Source organism: Erithacus rubecula (assembly GCF_903797595.1).
Source record: "Erithacus rubecula genome assembly, chromosome: 3".
NCBI classification, from domain to species: domain Eukaryota; kingdom Metazoa; phylum Chordata; class Aves; order Passeriformes; family Muscicapidae; genus Erithacus; species Erithacus rubecula.
In genome coordinates this window covers 12,615,498-12,635,193 of record NC_136689.1, presented here as the reverse complement: position 1 = coordinate 12,635,193, position 19,696 = coordinate 12,615,498, and the positions used below count along the sequence as shown (strand labels likewise).

Here is a 19,696-nt window from a genome sequence, read left to right as displayed (position 1 = left end):
CGGGCCCGCGGAGCCCGGGCTGTTACCGGCCGCCCCCGCCCCCGGCAGCGCGGGGCCGCCCCGCCCGCACCGCGGCGCGTCCCGCCCCGGCCAATGGGCGGCGCCGGCGGGGCCCCCGCGGCGGCGGTTGGTCAGCGCCGCGGCCGTTGCGCCCCGCGGCCGCCCGGCGCCGCCGCCCGCGCGCGGCTCCGCCTCCCGCCGCGGCCGCTGGCGCTGGGAGGCCCCGCAGACGCCATTTCCTCGGCGCCCCCGCGGCGGCGCGGCTGCATCAGCGCTGACGTGAGGCCGACGTGCGGCTCCGCCCGGCTCGGTCCCCCCCACCCCCTGTGACGGGGGCAGCACGTACAGGGCGGCGGGTGAGTGCGGGAGGGGGCGGGGACACGTGTGCGCGCAGCCCGACCCCCCGCGGGCCGGGAGCGGGGCAGCGCGGGGGGCAGCGGGCGGCGCGGCGGGCAGGGCAGGCACGGGCAGGGCAGGCGGGGGGCGCTGTGCCGCGCTTGGCTCAGCCCCGCCGCGGGAGCGCGCACAGGCGGCGGGGGCGCGTCCGGCAGCCGGGAGCGCGCTGGGCTCAGGGACGGCCGCGCAGAGTCCGCTCGGCGCTGTGGGGCGGCCCCGAGGCGGCTCCGCATCCCGGGAATTGCGGAAGGGCTGCGCGGAGCGCCGGCTCCGGTGCCGCCCGGGAGGCACGGCGCTCGCCGGGCTCCGGCAGGCGGTGGCTGCAGCCCTTGGCTCGCGGCAGCGGCTCGGCTCGGCTCGCCCGGCGTTGCGGCTCGGAGCGGGGGCAGAGCGCCCTGCACGGCCGGCCCGTCCTGGGCCCTTCGCGGGGCTGCCCCGGCCGGGGGGCCCGGGGTGCCCGGTGGCGTTTGCCCCTCAGTCCGTTACTCCCGGTAAACAGGGAGGCCGTTACTCCCAACCCGGCTTTTGGAGCTGGGTCAGAACAAGTGGGCAGGGATCGCATTCGGCTTCGTGAGTCCGAAGTCTCGCTTAAAGCTTTGAGCGTTTTGTGTGCATCCCCCCGTGCTGCCATAGCATCACTTTGGGTGCTGAGTGCAGCCGCCTGTCGAGTGAGTGCTGCTTGGTGGGTCCTCTGGCCTCCGCGGGGGCGGGTTGGGCTCTTCCAAAGGGGCCGCGTGTCCTTGGCAGCTGCTGAGAGGCCAGCAGCATTGCCTGTGCTCAGAGTGATGCCACGTTGGGGTTTTAGGGTTTAGCTGAGGTGTTCGGGAAGAAAACAGGGAAATATTGACAGTGGAGGAGATACAAGAAGCTTCTGGTGATGCTGAAAACTGAAAATCTGCACATTCAAAGTCGGGTGTGTTGTGCTGTTGCACATTTTACTTGACTGAATTCTGTGACCGCGTTATTAGCTGGCTTCCTTCATGCCTTCAGGGTGGTAAAGCCATTATTACAGAGTTCATACTTGAAAACACAATGCTCTCCTGAAACGAGTGCATTCTGAGAGTTTCCACACTCACTGTGGGGTGATCAGTAAATGCAAAACAGGTGTTTGTAAATTCACATTCCTACTTTCTAGTAACTCCCCTGTGGATAAAAGCCTTCAAAAAGTTTTGGAGCAAGGGCTGAAACACATTTTTTTGCCCCTTACAAATGATTTCCTTTGTATAAAACCCTGTAAGCAGTCCCTGATGTATAAAGGATGGTTGAAATAAAAAAGTTGCTTTTTAAAATGTCTCTGGGTATTTATTTAGACAGTCCCAGTTATACAAAATACTGTAGCAATCTAATTTTGCAGTATAATTTCACCAATAGTCATTAAATATTATATTAATATGCAGTGATGCAAAGCAAACAGCAGTATTGGGAGTAGTAAAATGATTTATCACACTCTCATTTGCAAAAGCACATGTCTTGATAGGGATGTTATCCTTCATCCCTCACCTATGGGCAAAAATATAAAATTTTCACACCTTTAGCTGTAAACTGCTTCAAATTTTATAGGAAAAGTTTTCTATTTTCCTCTAGCTGATTCCATCTGTCATATTTTTCCTGTCAGGGGTGGTTCATCTGATCACAGTTGAAGAAGCTTTTGATGTGCACTGTATGCATCATCTTAATCAGTGCTTATCTGCTACTGACCTGCTGTCCAGTAGTCTCAGTGACTACAGTAAATATATCCTTATATATCTTGAAATGTTGTTAGTTTGGTAACAGTTAAACTTCCTGCCAGATCCTGGCAGTGTTTTGGGAAGAAGCAGGTATCTTTGCTTACATTATGGAAAACCATTTTTATCCCCTTTTTATGTGAGTGTAGAGGTATAACTTGTTTATTAATTTCAAATTCCAGACTAATATTTAAAATTAGTGTTCAGTCTTTATAAGCAGCTAAGATAAAAAATATAAGAAAAAGTTGTATTAATACTTGAGTAAAAGACTAAAACGTGTATATAATTAGTCATACAATGAGGAAGAACATTATATAATTTTAAACAGGATCCAAGACCACCTGCTTTAAACTATTTGCTTAGTTTTCTTTTAAAAACAGAAGGAAGGTAGTGTAAACTTTCAAGTGTGATGTGTTCTCCTACTGATGGACTTTTGTAAAGGATTTTAAGGGCTTGGTGGAAAATTCTGTTCTTTCTCGGAAACTTAAAGCAATGAATATGTTAGAATTTGCCTGCAATGCAGACTGAGTGTGATATGTGTGGAAACTGTTTTCTGAATTGGGTTAGTAATGGTATCATGCCACAGTCTGTATTACTGATGTTTTAGAAAAAGCATAATTACAATATTGCCCAGTATTTTTTGTGTATTTATTAAAAAGTTTGATGTATACATGTTGATGTGATATGTAGTACGGGAAATGGAAACCCTGTACAATTCAGGTTATAAGAGTGCTCTGAGGATAGTGACAACCTAGTCTGAATTCAGGAGCTCCTTGGCATGCCTGGTCTTGAGCTGCCTACAAGGCCACATGAACTGGCCCAGCTCAGTGTGACTGTGCCACCCGTGCTGACCCTGGGGGCTCAGATGACTGCAGCTGACCTGCTCCTGCCAGTTCAGCCATCCCTTGGATGTGTCTGGCAAAGATTCCTCATCTTGTAACATGTCTGAATTGTGATACTAATGTGCTACAGTTTATCTTAAGTCGTCTTTGTCACTTAAGTTTTATGCCAGGATAGCTGTGTATCTTTAAAAATTACTCATATTCTTCGTTATTTTTATTTTTTTTTTTAGGCTGTGATTGGATCTTTATATTTGGATGTTGTTTTAAGTGAAGTCACTATTTGGTCACAGAGGCTGTCAAAAAGAAGCAGGTTTGAGCTTACCTAGGAAATGTGTTTTACTATGTTTCAGAGAAGTGATTGCATTTTATGGCAGTCAAATTTTTAGACTTTACTCCACCCTGCTAAAGTTTTCAGCTAAGCAATAATTTGTATTAAGAGTCAGAATACGCACAATTATAGATGGGAAATCTATATAAATCTATATAAATTCTATTTTCCATGTATATCATAAATCTAAATTGTCACTCCACTGACATGTATATTCTTGCTGTTGTTTGTCTAATTAAACATTAATCAAAAAATACACCCCTCTCTTTGTGCTGCATTTTGCAAAATATGAGAAATAACTTTGTTAGATTTTCTGCTACACTGATGCTCTTTGTGTAGCTTTTTGTTAACTTAGTGCAGCACTGGAGATGTAAAGTCTTGGGGAGGAAAATCCTGATAAAGTGGTAGAAATACATACACTTTTATACTGTTCTGCAGTCACTGAGAAATTAAGCTAAAAAATAGAACTGATTTTTTTCCAAGATAAAAAATGGCTCTTTCTGGGTAAAATTGCTATGAAATGCGTTCAGTGGGAATAAAAGTACTTGGTGGTTTTTTTTTTTGTTTTTTTTTTTTTATTATGTTTTGCTTTTTGGGGTTTTTTTTTTTTTGTTTTTTTGTTTTGTTTTGGTTTTTTTTTTGGGTTTTTTTCAACAGTAGGTTTTCTGTGACAGATGGCTCTGGATATGAAAATACTTCAGGGCCTTCATAAAGTGAATTAATTCTCACTGTATTCCTATCTTTAGGAAGAGATTACAATGAATATGTTGCCAGTACCTGTGCATTATTTAATCTTCCTTGGCGTGTGAGCTATTCTGAAGCTTATTCTTACATGAACCATATAGACCTTCATATTTGAGACACTGTGGGTGGCCCTAGTTTAAAAAAGGAAGAACTTTTTTTGCCTACTTTATTATTGTTATTATATTGCACATATATGAAACCAGAATAGTTTAATCAGATAACATTTTATAGAAAATTATGGTGAAAAGCTTGGTGAAAACATTTTCCCTCGAGCTGTTAGACTTTGGTGAATTTCAGTAGATATTTAATTAGATTGTATCCAAAGAAAAAGGTAATTAGTGGTAACTAGTAAGACAAAAATGTAGAAAATTTTATATGTAAAATGGGTCCCTATGATTCTAATCTGAGTTAATACTGGCATAGGGTATGTAACTTCTCTGAGCAAAAATACTCATGTTAACCCATAAAATGTTAAATTGTTTTGCAGCTTGGCTACCATTAGTTGTAGTACTGTTAGGTCTGGTCAGTAGAGTACCATTGGAGGCATATGAGCTAGAAGTTTGCTTCTCTGTATCATTGAATGGGTATCTTTTCATTTCTTCATGCTTTCATTATGGGTAAAAATTTGATTTAAAAAAAATTAATAAAATTTATTCTCTCCAAAGATTATACAGTGTTCTGTGAAATAATGCCACAAAAGGAATTTGGTTTACATTTAATTTGATTTAATGTAGTTAACTTATAACATGTGGGGCTAAATTCCAGAGCCTCAGTCAGGTGGGTAGCAGTCCATACCTGCCTCTTGCATCTTTCAGTGTAAATCCTGAGATGAAACCAAAATAACTATCAACTGGTTGAAATAATTGAACTTTGACTTCAGTCAGGGTTGGCATCCCCTAGTTACAAAAACTGAATCAGGGGAACAGAGATTTGCTGCCTCTTAAATACTTCAGCTAATGCTATGTGTTCCTTTTGCGGCTGTCAATTGATTGTGTAAGTAGGGTGTAGGTGGGAGCGTGCCTGCAGGGCATCCTGCCTGCCTCTGCCTGACCCTGTCCTGTCTCTGTTCTGTTTGTAAACTCACCTGTTGCCATGGCAATGTTTGACATCACCTGTTCAATGTTGCACCTTCAGTGCAGGGTTTGGTAGGAGAGGAAGGGAGCCGAAGAGATCCAAGCTCTTGTTTTAAAACTCACACCTTCCGTTATGACTAAGTGTGCCAAGAAATATCGAAAAGGAGCTGTCAGGTAAATTGTATTTTTCTGTAGCAGATGTATAGCAGATTTGGAAGTTTTCTCTATGAAGTTTAAACTCTGTTTAAATTGAAGGTCAGCAAGTTGCTTATTTTTCAATGAAATCTACCCTACTTTTAAACCTGTAAAGTGAGAATTGTGACTCTTGAGCCATGAGTAGTTTACAGTCAATCCAAGTGTAGATGCCAGCAGGAAATAGGCATCTTGGAAGGTTCAAAAAGGCTGTAACATCCCATGAGGCTGAAAGGACCTTCTGTGGACAGCACTGCCAGCATTGAATGGGACCCTGGGACTCTGCTTGTCCCTCCCTCCCTGAGAACCATCTCCAGAACTGCCCCTCCAGCTTTCCAAAATACTTGTTTTCAAGCTCTTGGCTATATGAGTGAATATTTTAATACAGGGGAATGAAAAAGGACTTCAGTTTGACAGAAACATATTTTATTTAAATGTGTATTTACTTACTTCTAGACTGATGACCATGGAAATGGTTGAACAGGATGACAATGCAGTGGATTCTATGAGAGAGAGAAGTGCTGGTCACCTTCAGAATCAATCAGGCCAAAGTCAGATTTCCTCAGGATCTGAGGTAAGTTGAAATGTGGAAAGGTGAGAAGAATCAGTGAAGTGACATTCAGAGCTGCTATGATTTTTAAACTATCAATTTGTATGGTATTCTCATGTTTTATAGGTCTTGGTATTAAATAGGAAAAATATACAAAAGTATGCTGGAAACTGCCTTCAGTAGTTAACAAAAGACTAATATAACATCAGGTCTGTTAAAAGGTAACGTTTTTAGGAGCCTTTTCAAACAAGAGTGATGTTTTTTTCCTTTCACTTTTACAATATGACTGTTACAGAGATGGGGTACAGTCTTAAAGAATTGAGATGGTTACAAGATCAAACATACCTAAACTATTTGTAGATCTTGAAGATGTGTTATATAACAAAAATGAAAACAAGAATAAAAATAACCATGGTTCTCTCCTAGTTCCAGTTTTTTTACAGAATGTATTTCATCTAATTGCAAGTACATTTTTAATGTGTGCTTGTTTTGTTTCATCCCTGTGTATGTAATGACAGTGTCTGGACTTCTAAAAACATACTTAGAAAACATGTTTTCTATGATTGCTCTACCTGGATTATTCTTTGGTGGTTAATGTGTAAAAGATTATATAGTAGTAATTCTCAAACATTTAAAATATATACTGAAACATTCAGTGCTTGAGAGAAATAGTGTTCCTGACAGTATTAAGATCTATAGCTTCAGAAAAGTGTATGGACCTTAAAAGGTCTTCAAAAGCCCTTTGTTAAATAAAATAACTGATTTTAAAAAATGTCTCACAGAATTTTTTTCATAATTGGAAGTTAGAAGTTATTTGCTAAGATTTGATGCCACGTATTTGGAATGTTAGATGCTTGATTTACATTGTAGATATATTTTTAAAACTGAAAGCAGCTGCTCTTTTTGTCAGATCTTCAGACACAAAGCAGATTGCAAAATATTTATGAACCTTTTTTGTTGGTTTTGATGCATGCAGCATTGGAAATATTGCTTGTTCAGTTTTTTTGGTTTTTTTCTTTAAGAATTTTATTTGGTTTGCTCTATTGATGTCATCCCCTCATTTTTTCTTTAGTAGTTCTGTTCAAATTTTCTGTTTTAACTTCATAGGATGATTGATGTGTAAAATCTATTGACTTGTGCAGTAGTCTCTGGAGAAGACAGCTGTGAATTCTGTCACTTGGGATTTTTAATGTTGATCCAGAGACAAAGGTGGCACTAATGCTGCAGGAGAGTTTTTTCATTTCTATATTGTGTAGTGTATAACACTTTATATGTTTGTCTGCATTTAATTCTTGAGTATTGTGTGTGAAGGTTTGGCTGTACTGGGTATGGGTCTCATACCTTCCAGTTAAAATAAGTAACTCTGAAGTATTGATGAACCTCCTTCAATTAACGCTAAACTAAATCATGTACCTCAGTTTGAAGCCTGAGGGTGAGACTGTGGAGCTGGCACCGAGTCCCTTTCTCTGGTCAGAGGCTCAGAGAGCTGTCGTGGGCTGTCAGAGCTGCTCGGGGCAGGAGCAGGAGCAGCAGCAGGATCAGGGGCAGGAGCAGGAGCAGGATCAGGGGCAGGAGCAGCAGCAGGAGCAGCAGCAGGATCAGGAGCAGGAGCAGCAGCAGGATCAGGAGCAGGAACAGCAGCAGGAGCAGCAGCAGGATCAGGAGCAGGAACAGCAGCAGGAGCAGCAGCAGGATCAGGAGCAGGAGCCAGGAGCAGGAGCAGCAGCAGGAGCAGCAGCAGCAGCAGGATCAGGGGCAGGAGCAGCAGCAGGATCAGGGGCAGGAGCAGCAGCAGGATCAGGAGCAGGAACAGCAGCAGGAGCAGCAGCAGCAGCAGGATCAGGGGCAGGAGCAGCAGCAGGATCAGGAGCAGGAACAACAGCAGGAGCAGCAGCAGCAGCAGGATCAGGGGCAGGAGCAGCAGCAGGATCAGGAGCAGGGGCAGGATCAGGGGCAGGAGCAGCAGCAGGATCAGGAGCAGGAGCAGCAGCAGGATCAGCAGCAGTAGCAGGGGCAGGAGCAGCAGCAGCAGCAGGATCAGGGGCAGGAGCAGCAGCAGGATCAGGGGCAGGAGCAGCAGCAGGATCAGGGGCAGGAGCAGGCTCAGGTGTCCCTCTGCTGGCTCCAGCCAGGGGCTGCTGCCGTCCCGCTCCCAGGGCTCCGGGCCTGTGCCACGGCCTCCCGGGGCCTGCAGCCCTCACACACCCTCAGAGCCTTCAGGCAGCTCTGCCACAGCATTTGTTGTGCAACAACTGCCCAGACAGAGCACTTACTGCTGACAGGCCTTGTTGAGACCCTTCTTTGGCTTAAGATGAGTAGGATTTTCTTAGCCTGTGTTCCTACCTGGCTGGCTTGGAAGGTGAGGCGCTTTGTCGTGGAGAGTTGGGCCTGGATGTTGAGGGGTTAAAGCTCACTGGAGCCCCTGTATGGAACATGTGACTGGTTTTGTGGTGGTCCAGATGGGAAGTTTGCATGTTTCTGAGGAGTTTGTGGCTGTGCCATTGGTCCAGTGCCTATTTTGCCTCTTCCAGAGGAGCGCAGATCCCTTCTCCCTCTTTGGCCTATAGAGGAGGGCAGTTATGAGAAGACGACGACTAGAAGTGACTGAAATACCTTGTGCCAACTTCCAGTCATCCCTCCTACTAATTTTGTTGCAGATATGCAGAAATAGGAGAAAAGTGTGACTTTTCTAAAATGCCTGGTCAATGAAGACTCCTTTTCAGATATCCCCAAGGGATTGGGGGGATGGCAGCTTTGTTTCTTTGTTGTCAAATGAAATATTTGTTCAGCCTTGGTTTTGGTCAGTCAGGAGTAAAAAATTTTAATACACTGTCTTTTGATTTGTGGTTTTCTGTGTGTTATCAAATAATTAATTGTAGAAGGGTCAAGCTTGGGAGGAGCCTTTTAAGATTATCTAGTCTGACCTGACTGTGCAGGCAGGGTCAGCCAGAACTGGGTTTAGAATATCTCCAAGGATGGCGTCTCTAGAACCTCTCTGGGCATCTGCATGACTGGGTGACTGTGCACTTGTAGAACAGGTGGAGATTTTATGTCCTGATGGAATGTAATGGTTTTTAATGTGCTTGGTATTTAATTGTGAATTATCACTTTGGCCAGGAGTGACTAGCAAAATGCTGAGCGATACAACTACATAGGAGGTAGGTACCTTTTTCTTCTTCTTCTTATTTTCCCCTCCTCTGTAGGCTTTTTAAATAAATACCTGCTGTTATTTTTAAAAGGATGGACCAGGTATTCCATAAGATGATAATCTCTAGAGGGCAGAGTTTGTTTTGTGCTGAAGCATTTTTAGTGTCTCCCCTGTTGGGAGAAAGAGGAGACATTAAGAGAATGTGTGGGCTGGAGCACTATGGTGTGATGGGATAACCACTAATTATAAGAATGAGCTCTTATAAATTATTTGTAGAGAAAAAATAGTGTTTACATTTTTTATTAGCTTGTGTCATAGATCCTGTTTATTCTCTTGCAATTTTTTTTGGTGCTGAAAGTAAAATTACTTTTTCTGTTAAAGTAGAAAGAGTGAGTTTGAAACTATCAAAGATGAGATGAATTTTTTGTCCACTAAATGGTTATTTTTTAAATAAAGTGTCCTACTGTAGAATCAGTTTATAGATGCATTTCTTGCATCCGTCACTTTTAGTCGGTTGTTGAATTGACATGGTAAAAAGCCACCAGAATAGATAGGTAAGAAAGTAAAATTATTAGTGGCTGTCTTTAGAAGCTGTTGAAAATGTGCAGAGCACCTGTACAAAAGCTTGATGCCTTTGAAGGAAGAGCGGAGGTGCGAGACAAAAAATTTCTCAACCTTTGTTGAGAGATGAGCTCCCTGGGTTGTCTCACATGCACAGATCATCTGTTGCTACATACAGAGCTGTGCTTGAAAGGAAGTTAATTTGTGTTGGAATATTCTGATAGTGTTGGTGATAGTCAAACTTACATCTTGGAAGACTTATATCTGCAATGGTATTCAAAGAGAAATTAGATTTCCTTTTGCAGGATTTCAAGAAGCCATGCTGCATTCTGTGTTGCTCTGTGCTCAGCTGCACTAAATATAACCACAGCAATGTAAGATCAATGTACGTTAGCCCTTCTCAGATTTGATAAAAACCCTTTCAGTTGTGTTTTCTCTTTAATCCTACATCTTGATGTGTTCCTCTTTTATTCACTTTCTGTTAACCATGTCATGTTGTCTGTCAGTAGGGCTATCTGCTGACCTTGTCTGAGATTACCATCTGTTGACCTTTTGATGGTGGCCCTGAATTAGACATATGCCAGGATTTACAGTCTGAGAACTACTGTCAGAGAGCATAGGGAGATTTTCAGAACCTGGAGTGCCTAGCTATTGCAGGCTGAGACTGTTCAAGTTTAGCACTTTGTGGGGTTGTCCTTGTGGGCTCTTGATATCAGTGTTAAATCTCTCTCTCTAGAGATTGAAGCCTACAGGAGTTTGCTAGGCTGTTGTAAGGCTCTAAAACCAGCCTGCCAAATGCAAATGCTGGCCAGAGTTGATGTTAGAGAATTATAAATGTGCAGCTGTGTCACCATTTTGTACTTCCTTGAAGTGTATGGTGGCACCAAATGTCTGGAGTCAGCCTAACCTTATTCTCTGTAAAAGTAGGTGCTTCTATTTTGGCAGTAGCTTTGTAATTGATCAAAACATCTGTCTCCAGCTTTTCCTAATGGAGCCTACTTGGACCCCAAGTGTGGCAGGTACTTTGTTCTTTGTTAGGTGAATTCAGCGTGGATTTGCCTTGACCTTTCCTTTTCCAGAATTACTTTTCACTTCACTTCTAGAGTCCTTGTAGTATTTAGTCTACAGCAGGGGCAGAATTCAGAAATCAAATGGGCCTTTGTCCTGCATTCTTCATTTGGCAATATTGAAGGTATGAGGAGTTGATTGTGAAGGTAACCTCTCGAGTTCTTAGCAGGATAGGATATCTGACATTCACAGTATGCCCAGGATAGTTGTTCAGATGTACCACGTATCTTGAAGTTAGATAAATGATGGGCAGCCTCTTTATCTGCTATAATGTGTGCCTCAATAGGAAGGTAGTACCTGATCATTCCTGCTGGCTACTTTTCTCTCCCTACCTAAAAGAGGGAACTTACATTTCCAAATACCTGAAATATGGGACCGTACTGCTATTATGGTTGCATGGTTGATATTTTTTGAAGCTATTGGATGTGACTATTGCATGCCCAGGAGCATAGAGCCCATAGAATGTGTTAAGCTTCCCCTCAGCCTCTGTGTTCTTGAGTTGCTTCTGTGGATTGTTTTCAGTTGCTGTGCCAGACAACAGTCCTTGAAATAATGATGTTAAAGATTGCGCTGCTCATCACTGATGTCAGAAAGAAATTTCTTTGCTAAGTCTGTTTCAGTCAGGATTTGCACATGATAGCATGAAAATGTTCTAGTATTTCAGTTGACGCAGGAATATTCAGCTTGAAAGCTGTAAAGGGAAATATGAATCAAAATTCTAATCATAATTTCCAATATCTATAAAAGTGATGCAGAATATGAACCTTGAAAAATTTATACTACTGTATATACTACTATACTACTCTTCCCTTAGCACTTATCCCGTTCATTTAATCTCTTATCTGAATTAATGGGAACAAAGCAATTTCTCCTATTAAATTTTAAACTTTAGTCCAAAAGAGTATTAGCTAAGTGAGGTTTGGTTTTGGTTTGTTTTTTTTTTTTTCTCTGTGGGGTTATACTGAATAAGGAGCTTTAAAATGAATGTAGTTTCTTAATCTCAAGTACTGGATTATTTCCTGATTATGTGTGACTGACCCATTGTGTACCAAAAAGAAACTTTTAAATTGTTCACCTTTTACTGTTTTGTGGCTGTTGTACTCAGAAAGTTCTTTCTGACCCACTGAGTATTGTTGAGAATTGTGAGAAGTTACAATTCTCACAAAGAGAGCAGTAAGTGGAAAGGTTTGGTGAAATTGCCTTTATAATGTTTTGAAAAGTTAGTATGCTTTGTAAACATTTAGACTGCTCTGTGATCACTCCTTGAAACTTGGGTTTAGGGTGTAAGCTTTGTCACAAAATAGATCATAGTCTTTAGATATTTGTGACTTTCTAGAGTTTAATTTCAAATATCTATTTCTAATAAATTCCTCATAACATTTGTCAAATAGGTTGGGAAGAAGATCTGTGTGTCCAATTTCCCTGCTACCATTTCATGCCATTTAAGGAACTCATTTCAGAGTTAAAAATGCCCTCAGTTGTTCTGTTTTCTTAAAAGTGGTTCAGTTTCCTATAACATTGAACAATTGTATAGTGAATGCAGACAAGATCCTGTCTTTGTTTCTTAGAAACATTGATTCTTTGAGGTAATTTGAACAAACATTAGGACTTTTTGATAGCAGTGGATCTTAATAGTAGTTAAAATTTTTCACTTGCTTCAAGACAGGAGTATTTCCTAGGCAAGCAATACCTTATGGATCAGGAATGAAAATTGATTTTATATTTAGATTTAAAAAAAACACTTCAGTGTAAATGCATAAAAAATACAAAAGTTTGACTTTTAAAAAAATATTCATTTCTCATGTTTTTCTTCTTACTCTTATCTCATTTTACATTTACTGCTCATGCCAGATACCTTTGGAGCTGAGAACAATGCTAGGAAGGGAATAATAACAGAATTTTATGTCTGTGTCTTGAGTTTATTGTTGAATGTGCAGAATATAGAAATAAGAGTTTTCTATGCAGTTTAATTAACAAACACAGTATTTCTTTTTATGATGTGGTTTATGTTTGTCATTGTCTTCCTTTTTTGAATTTAGAGATGTTTCATCCCACAAGTTGAGATTAATCATATTGTTTTCCCTTTGCATCACTATTTGTTTCTGTTAATAGATTTAACAGTAAGAGCAGAAATATGAACTATTTCTTAGCCCACAGGTGTTAAATTGTTTCTCAACCCAACCCTTAGCACTGAGGGTTGAGGCCACAGGCTGTGGGCAGGGAAGCTGTTCTGTGGCTGTGCTAGGTTTAGAGAATACTCAGCTCTTCTTTATTTTTGTGTTGTTTTGAAGCACTTACATACTCCAGCTCTCTTTTACTTGATATATATAATTATATATGTAACAGGAGTGTGTTAAACTAAATCAGTTTACAAATCCTTGTACAGCTTTATTTAATAGGGGAATTTTTCATTTTCTGAAGAAGTCTCATGTCTCTTGAGACATCCATCCAAAAAGCATAACTTCTTACCTAAAAAGAAGAGCAAAACTAAAGCAGTTCTAGATTTTTTTTTTTTTCTGAGAACATTCTGCCCTTTATGTTGTTGCAGTGACATTCCATTCCAGTGAATATGCATGGGTTTTCTTGTGTTTCTGGAGGTTCTTCTTAACCTTCATGCTAGCAACAGTAAATCTGGTGTGTGATGGCCATGGGTTGGGGTTTTTTCTTTGATTGAAAAGAAAATATGGAGTCTCTGGAGGGAATAAACCAAATAATTGCAGTTTAGTCTTAAAACTGTTAGGGTGCAGTTCTAAGTTTTCCAGACCATTTGGAAAAGTACATGCCAAACTTTTACTACTGAAATTAATTTATTTTTGTGTATGATAATTATATACAGCTAAGCTATTTTAGATATAGCAAAAAAAATCAGTTTATTTTAGTTATCACTTCTAAAAGCATTTGCTGAAGTCTTAAGGCATCTTACTTAAACATGATGATTGTAATTTTTGCAGGTTTCTGTAGCTGCTTCCAGTGCTGGAAGAGGATCTCCAGCTGTAACTCTAGTGCAGTTGCCTTCTGGTCAAACTGTTCATGTCCAGGGTGTCATTCAAGCCACACAGCCCTCAGTCATTCAGTCACCACACATGCAAGCTGTTCAGGTTAGCTTTTTTATTGTTACATTTTCATGAATATTTGGTACCTCATAACTCTTTTCCCAACCCATCTTCAGTTTCTCTTCATTCCAACCAGTGCTGTAAGATTTACTCAGATGGCACAGGAAAAAGCAGGGGGAAAGGTGGCAAACATCCAACCAGCAGCAGCTCTACAAGCATTGTGTAGCAATTCCTTAATACTTCCTGTTTATCTTACAAGAAGCTGTCTTGGAACTTGTGTCTGAACTTATGCAATAGCAAATTTGTGTCATAACATGGCCTTACTTCAGAGTGTCCTGCAGTTTTTCCATTTTGTTAAATTCTGTCAACATAACGTTTCTAATGAGACTATGAACTCATAAATTTAAAAGCAAAATATAAAAAGAATAATCTCCTATTTTATTATTGGAAAGGGCCTGAACATAGTGGAAGTAAGCATTTTTGTATCAGGTGGTTCCTTGATTTCAGGCCCTGTCAGACCCTGATGTTGCTTTTTGTGGATGTGGATATGTAGATACCAAAAATATGGTCAGCCTCAAAGCAAATTTGTGGCAAATGTTCCTGTTTAAAATTGCTGGAACTAATAAAGAGAGATTTGTGCAAAATAAGTAAGACTTTTCAGAGTTTCTAAAAGGTAGAAAAGGCAAGAGAGAATGAATTTGGAGTGTTTTGGAAATTGCTAAGCCTCCCATTGGTGTTTTTCTTGTAGTTAGGAAGGCCTCTGCTCTAGTTTTATTAAAATCTGTTTGGGAAATATCAACTGAATTATTTTTTCAGATGCAATTGATATTTCACTGTTATGAGGGAAGGGTTTTACCTGTGGCTATTGCAACATGTTAAGGAAAAGCCATGCATTGCTGGTCTTGAGGAACCATCTTTCATGTTTGAGGCTTCTTAATTTTCTAGTATAATAAATAAAAATACATATGTAAATATGACTTATATTCGAGAAAAAGAATAAAACTATGATCATATAATTAATATTTTTTTGTTGAGCAGTAGGTGTAGATGATGGTACCTCAAGGTTTTGAAATCCTAGATCACTGTTGAAAGATGTGCAGTAGATGTCAATACTTGATCAAACTTGAAGTCAGAAGAGAGTATTCAAAGTACATACTTTTTTCACTGGAATTCTTTCTAACTGTAATTTTCCTGAGTAACTTTTATTCAATGAGCACATTACTAATTCCCAGTTTCTGTCACTGCTTTTCCTTAAGTCGGTGTAGTCAGGACATACATGCAAAGATAGAGAACTTTTTTCAATGCTCAGAAGGAGAAATTTCTCAGGAATCTCTTGCCAGCTGTTACTGTGTCATCTTAGGGGAGTGGAAATCAACTATCTGATGTATTGAGTGAGCTCTGGCTGTCCACCTTTCCCAAAGGAGTAGAAAAAGGGAAGTTTTGTCCCAATACCAACTAGTTAGTTCCAAGAGTTCACTTTGGTTTCATCTGGATAAGAAAAGGCTTGAAGATACTGTAGAAGACTCCATTACAGAGGGTGTTTAGCCCTTCTGTGATCCTTTTCAGTACACTATCCTGCCACCTGGCATTTCCTTTGGATCATTTGGCTTTAACTCGCTACCTTCTCTCTGCCAGACAGTGGGGAACTTGTGAGATTATGTCAGTTTAAAAAAGAAATAAAGTATGCTGAAGGTTGGTGTTGAAGCTTGCATGACCTCTCCCTCAGACATCTGCCATTTTCAACAGGAAGTGCTCAAAAGTTTTTCTCATAACGCTGTTGCTTTTTAGATTAAAAAAATACGTTTATAGCATTCTTTATTGTTTTGTTAAATGTTGTTTTATTTGTAGGGAGATTTAAATTGTTGACTTACTGCTTGCTCCCTCCTGTAGTATACCAGCCTTGGAAAGAGTTAACATGAGTTTGAAGTGAAATTTGTTCAAATGCAGATTAAGTTGAAATAGGTAAAGTTGAAATCTGAACGATGTCCAGGTAAAAATTACAATGATTTGTTTGTTAACATTATGGATATGGTTGTTTGCCATTAGAGTGATCTGAAGTGTTCATTTCTCTCTTTGTCATGATGAAAATTCAAGCTTTTGAAATTTCTTGCAGAAAATGTTCTCTTCCACATTGTGGTTATATGAAACTCGCCAAACACCAGGCACCCATGAAAGCTGTTCACTCACCCTCCCCTGCTACAGATGGGCAGAGAAGATAAAATTGAACAAAGAGTTCATGAGTTAAGGACTGGGAGAAAATGGTCCAAGGGCAAAATAGGCTCAACTTAAAGATATAAAATGAATTCATTACTAAAAAACGTCAGAGCAAGATAATAAAACCACATATTTTTTCCCCCAGCCCTTCTTTCCTTCCCATTGACAGTACACGGAGACAAAGTGTGGGGGTTTGGTCAGTTTAAGGTTTTCCTCTGCTGCACAGGTATGGAAGTTGTTTCCCAGTGTGACTGTGGGGTCCCTCCCATGGGAGACAGTTCTCTGTTAACTTCTCCAGTGTGACTCCCATCTCTTAAAGAGCAGTCCTCCCAAAAGTGCTTCAATGTGAGTTCCTCCCATGGGCAAACAGTCCTCCCAAAACTGCTGTGGTGTGGGTCACTCTTCCACAGGACGCAGTCCTCCAAGGACAGGCTGTTCCAACTACAGAGCAATACCTGTCTCTCCATGGGTTTCCCACTGGATCACAGCCTCCTCCAGGCATCCATCCACTCCAGTGTGGGCACATGTCCCATGGGCTATGGGTGGATCTCTGCATCCCTGTGGATCCCATGGACTGTGGGTTGATCTCTGCATCCCTGTGGATCCCATGGACTGTGGGTTGATCTCTGCATCCCTGTGGATCCCATGGGCTGTGGGTTGATCTCTGCATCCCTGTGGATCCCATGGGCTGTGGGTGGATCTGTGTATCCCCCATTGATCCCCACAGGCTGCAGGGCACAGCTGCTTCACCATGGTCATCACCACAGCTGGCAGGGGAATCTCGGCTCCAGCATCTGGAGCATCTCCTCCTTCTCCACTGGCCTTGGTGTCTCCATGTTGTTTTCCTCACATATTCTCACCTCCTCCTCTTTTCTGGCTAGAATTGAAACTATGCCCCCAGCCTTTGTTTTGATTTCTTCCCGAACATGTTAACACAGAGGTGTTACCACCATCTTAGTGGCCCAGGCTTGGCCAGTGGCACATCCATCCTCAGAGCCATTGGCTGTGCTGGACATTGTGGAAGTTTCTAGCAACTTCTCAGGGAAGCTGCCTCTGCAGCCCCTCTGCTACCAAAATGCAGGCTGTGCTAAACCAACATTCACATAAAAATACTTAAATAAACTTGTGATTTCCTTACCCTCTTCCTAAAGTATGGCTGTTCCCAGCTTCTTTGGCCATGTTCACAAACTAGGCAGTTTGTTGGTAGCGGTTAGGGGAATGTGACAATTTAAAGACAACTGGGGTCTTGTTTTCAAGCTGTCTGTCCTGGGACAAATAGATTATTTATTAACCCCCATGCCCCAGCAGAGTGAAAATTCTGGTTTGAGTTAAGGTGCCCAGGCTCTTTCTTGGCTGTGCAATACTATCTTACTTTTGAAGGATTATGCTAGAGGCTTGAAGGTTGATCCATCAGGAGATTGTTGAAGACATATTGGGAGGGAAATGTCTTTCAGGATCCCTCTCTGCTGCTCAGCATTGGTCTGTCCTGCAAAAGGAGGAATACAGACTTCTTGAAGCACCTGTATCTCTGCAGTCAGTTCTGATGTCTGGGTTGGAGCTATATGTCCGTACACATGCAGGTGTAACTCTCACTATCTAGGTGGCAGACATAGAGTTCTAATGATGTTTGTTGCATATTACCCAGCCAAATGAGGCTATATTAAATATTTTCACACAGAAGTGTAATGTAATAAAATTTAAAAGTGAAGACACAATTTTGTTCTGCAATAACCTGCAGTTCCTTCAAGGTGTAGTTCTACAGGTTTGTGTTGAAGTGACCCAGGCCTTTAAATTTCCAGAGCTTCCAGACAGTAGTTTTCTATTGAGGTCAGGCAGGTTTTATTTCTAGTACCAAACACTGAGAACTGGTAGATGCATTAATTCTGGAGCTCTTCCTTGTATTCCCTGAGCTTCCACTGCATCTGGCTCAAGCACTTGAAGTCTTCTAGTCTCTTGCATCATGTTTCTTCAGCGTTAGTTTAACAAAGTGCTTAATCTGAAACTGCAGTCTGATCTGTCTTCATATAAACAGATTTTCACACTTTTTCAATTTGGAAATCCCAACACAACAATAGTTCTGAGTAATTAAAATACTCCAAGAAAATAATGCCTTTTCCTTGTTCAATAATGACTTTCAGTTCTGTGCAGTAAGATAGGTGCTGGTCGAGAGTGGGATTCAGCACTAGGCCTTAATATTGTCTGGGGTAATTTTAAGAGAAGAAGAATATATAAAAATACTAAAAGTCTGAGAAAATGAGATACTGTGGACTTCTCAGGCATTTCCAAAACTCATACAACATTACTAAGCAATGTCTTTGTATTTATGAATGTGTTAGTATGTCTAATAAATGTATATATTTAAATAAAATTATTTTTTAAATAGCTTTGGTGTGGTGTGAAGAAAATTTTATATTTTATACTATTATTTAAGGCACATTAATGCAGTATTCAGTGTTCTAGATGTTTGACCTCACTTTAAGAGCTAATTAAATGTTATAATGTTTTTATATTTAAAGAAATCTGTTTCCAATACTTCTTCTAATGTAATTTACAAAAAAGTAACCTGGATGATATTGACTTTTTCCTTTTTCAAATGGAAGATGTTATCTGAGTGCTATGTCTGGGTGACCTCAGAATTTGCGATTTGTCTTGGAAAAAGTAGTCCAAAATCACATAATTAGTGATAAATAAGTCTGCAAACTTCCCATATGTAAACATGGAAGGCATCTTAAAAAAATATTTTACTCTACTGCTACTTTTTTTAAATGAAGTTATGAATTTCAGGAACTTTGCTATTACAGGTAGCATCGATTGCAGATGAAGCTGCACAATCAGAAGTGATAATTGATTCTCAAAAACGTAGGGAAATACTTTCAAGAAGGCCTTCATACCGGTAAGGACTTTTAATTTTGGTTTTGCTGGTTTTAAAGGCAGCTTATTTATTGCAGCAAAACTGTCTGATAAAAGTCAGTTCTTTGATTTTCATATGGGTACGGATTTCCAGGTACATAAAATTACTTACATTCTTTTTTTAGAAAAATTTTGAATGAGCTCTCATCAGATTCTCCTGCAATAGCGAAGATTGAAGAAGAAGAGAAGTCAGAAGATGAAGGAACGCCTTCTGGTATTTCTGCAATGGCCATGCCAACCAGCCTGTATCATACTAACACAGGGCAATACCGTATGTGTGAAATGTACTATGTGATGATGCAGAACATACATAGCACTGCTTTGTTTCTAGCAGTTACATAATGCAGTAGGGATGTTTGATTTTGGTGAAGAAGAATAAGAGATTCTGTATTTCTAAGTAATTATTATTTTTTTCTAACATGGGGGTTAGAGACTTTTAGTCTCTTTCTTGTGGTATTTGTTGACTGCTAGATACAGTCCTTCTACAGCTTCTATGCATTAAAATGTGGGGGTAAGGCACAGCTGAAATGAAAAATGTTGACGCTTTTATGTGCACATTTAATGATACAAATCATTGCAGTTGCAAATTCTTGTGATTTGCTATGTATAATTGCTATTCATTATATGAAATGGCAAGTATAGTGTTTTGAAATGTAAGGTCAGAATATTAAATTACTTGCAAGTTCCAATTTTCTTTCTCAAAAGAACCATGTCTTTTTTGTCACCAGTTTTAAAGTATCTACATTTTCACCACGGAATTAACCTGAAACATAATTTCCAACATTTGATACATCATCCAAATGCAAGTTAAAAGTTACGTTCACGGTTCTGTTCCATAGACTTGCTTTTGGGTATTTTTATTCCTGTATTTATAGTAGAAGTGTTGCATAACT

At 40.7% G+C, this 19,696-nt stretch overlaps 1 protein-coding gene across 12 annotated transcripts in view; it reads left to right on the top strand.

Annotated features, from left to right (window-relative positions):
- The first annotated feature begins 103 nt into the window (after positions 1 to 103).
- The window catches only part of CREM (cAMP responsive element modulator), a 36,172-nt gene continuing 16,579 nt past the window's right edge, over positions 104 to 19,696 (top strand). Inside the window, exons 1-7 of one of the 12 annotated variants that reach the window (XM_079301272.1) lie at positions 108 to 356; positions 3,193 to 3,272; positions 5,169 to 5,281; positions 5,756 to 5,873; positions 13,578 to 13,724; positions 18,695 to 18,786; positions 18,929 to 19,074. In XM_079301272.1, coding sequence (XP_079157398.1) covers positions 5,241 to 5,281; positions 5,756 to 5,873; positions 13,578 to 13,724; positions 18,695 to 18,786; positions 18,929 to 19,074 — 544 coding nt within the window. In that variant the 5' untranslated portion in view covers positions 108 to 356; positions 3,193 to 3,272; positions 5,169 to 5,240. Of the gene's footprint in view, positions 357 to 3,192; positions 3,273 to 5,168; positions 5,282 to 5,755; positions 5,874 to 13,577; positions 13,725 to 18,694; positions 18,787 to 18,928; positions 19,075 to 19,696 lie in introns of all 12 variants that reach the window. The other 11 variants (XM_079301276.1, XM_079301265.1, XM_079301277.1 and 8 more) reach the window with 11 other exon arrangements.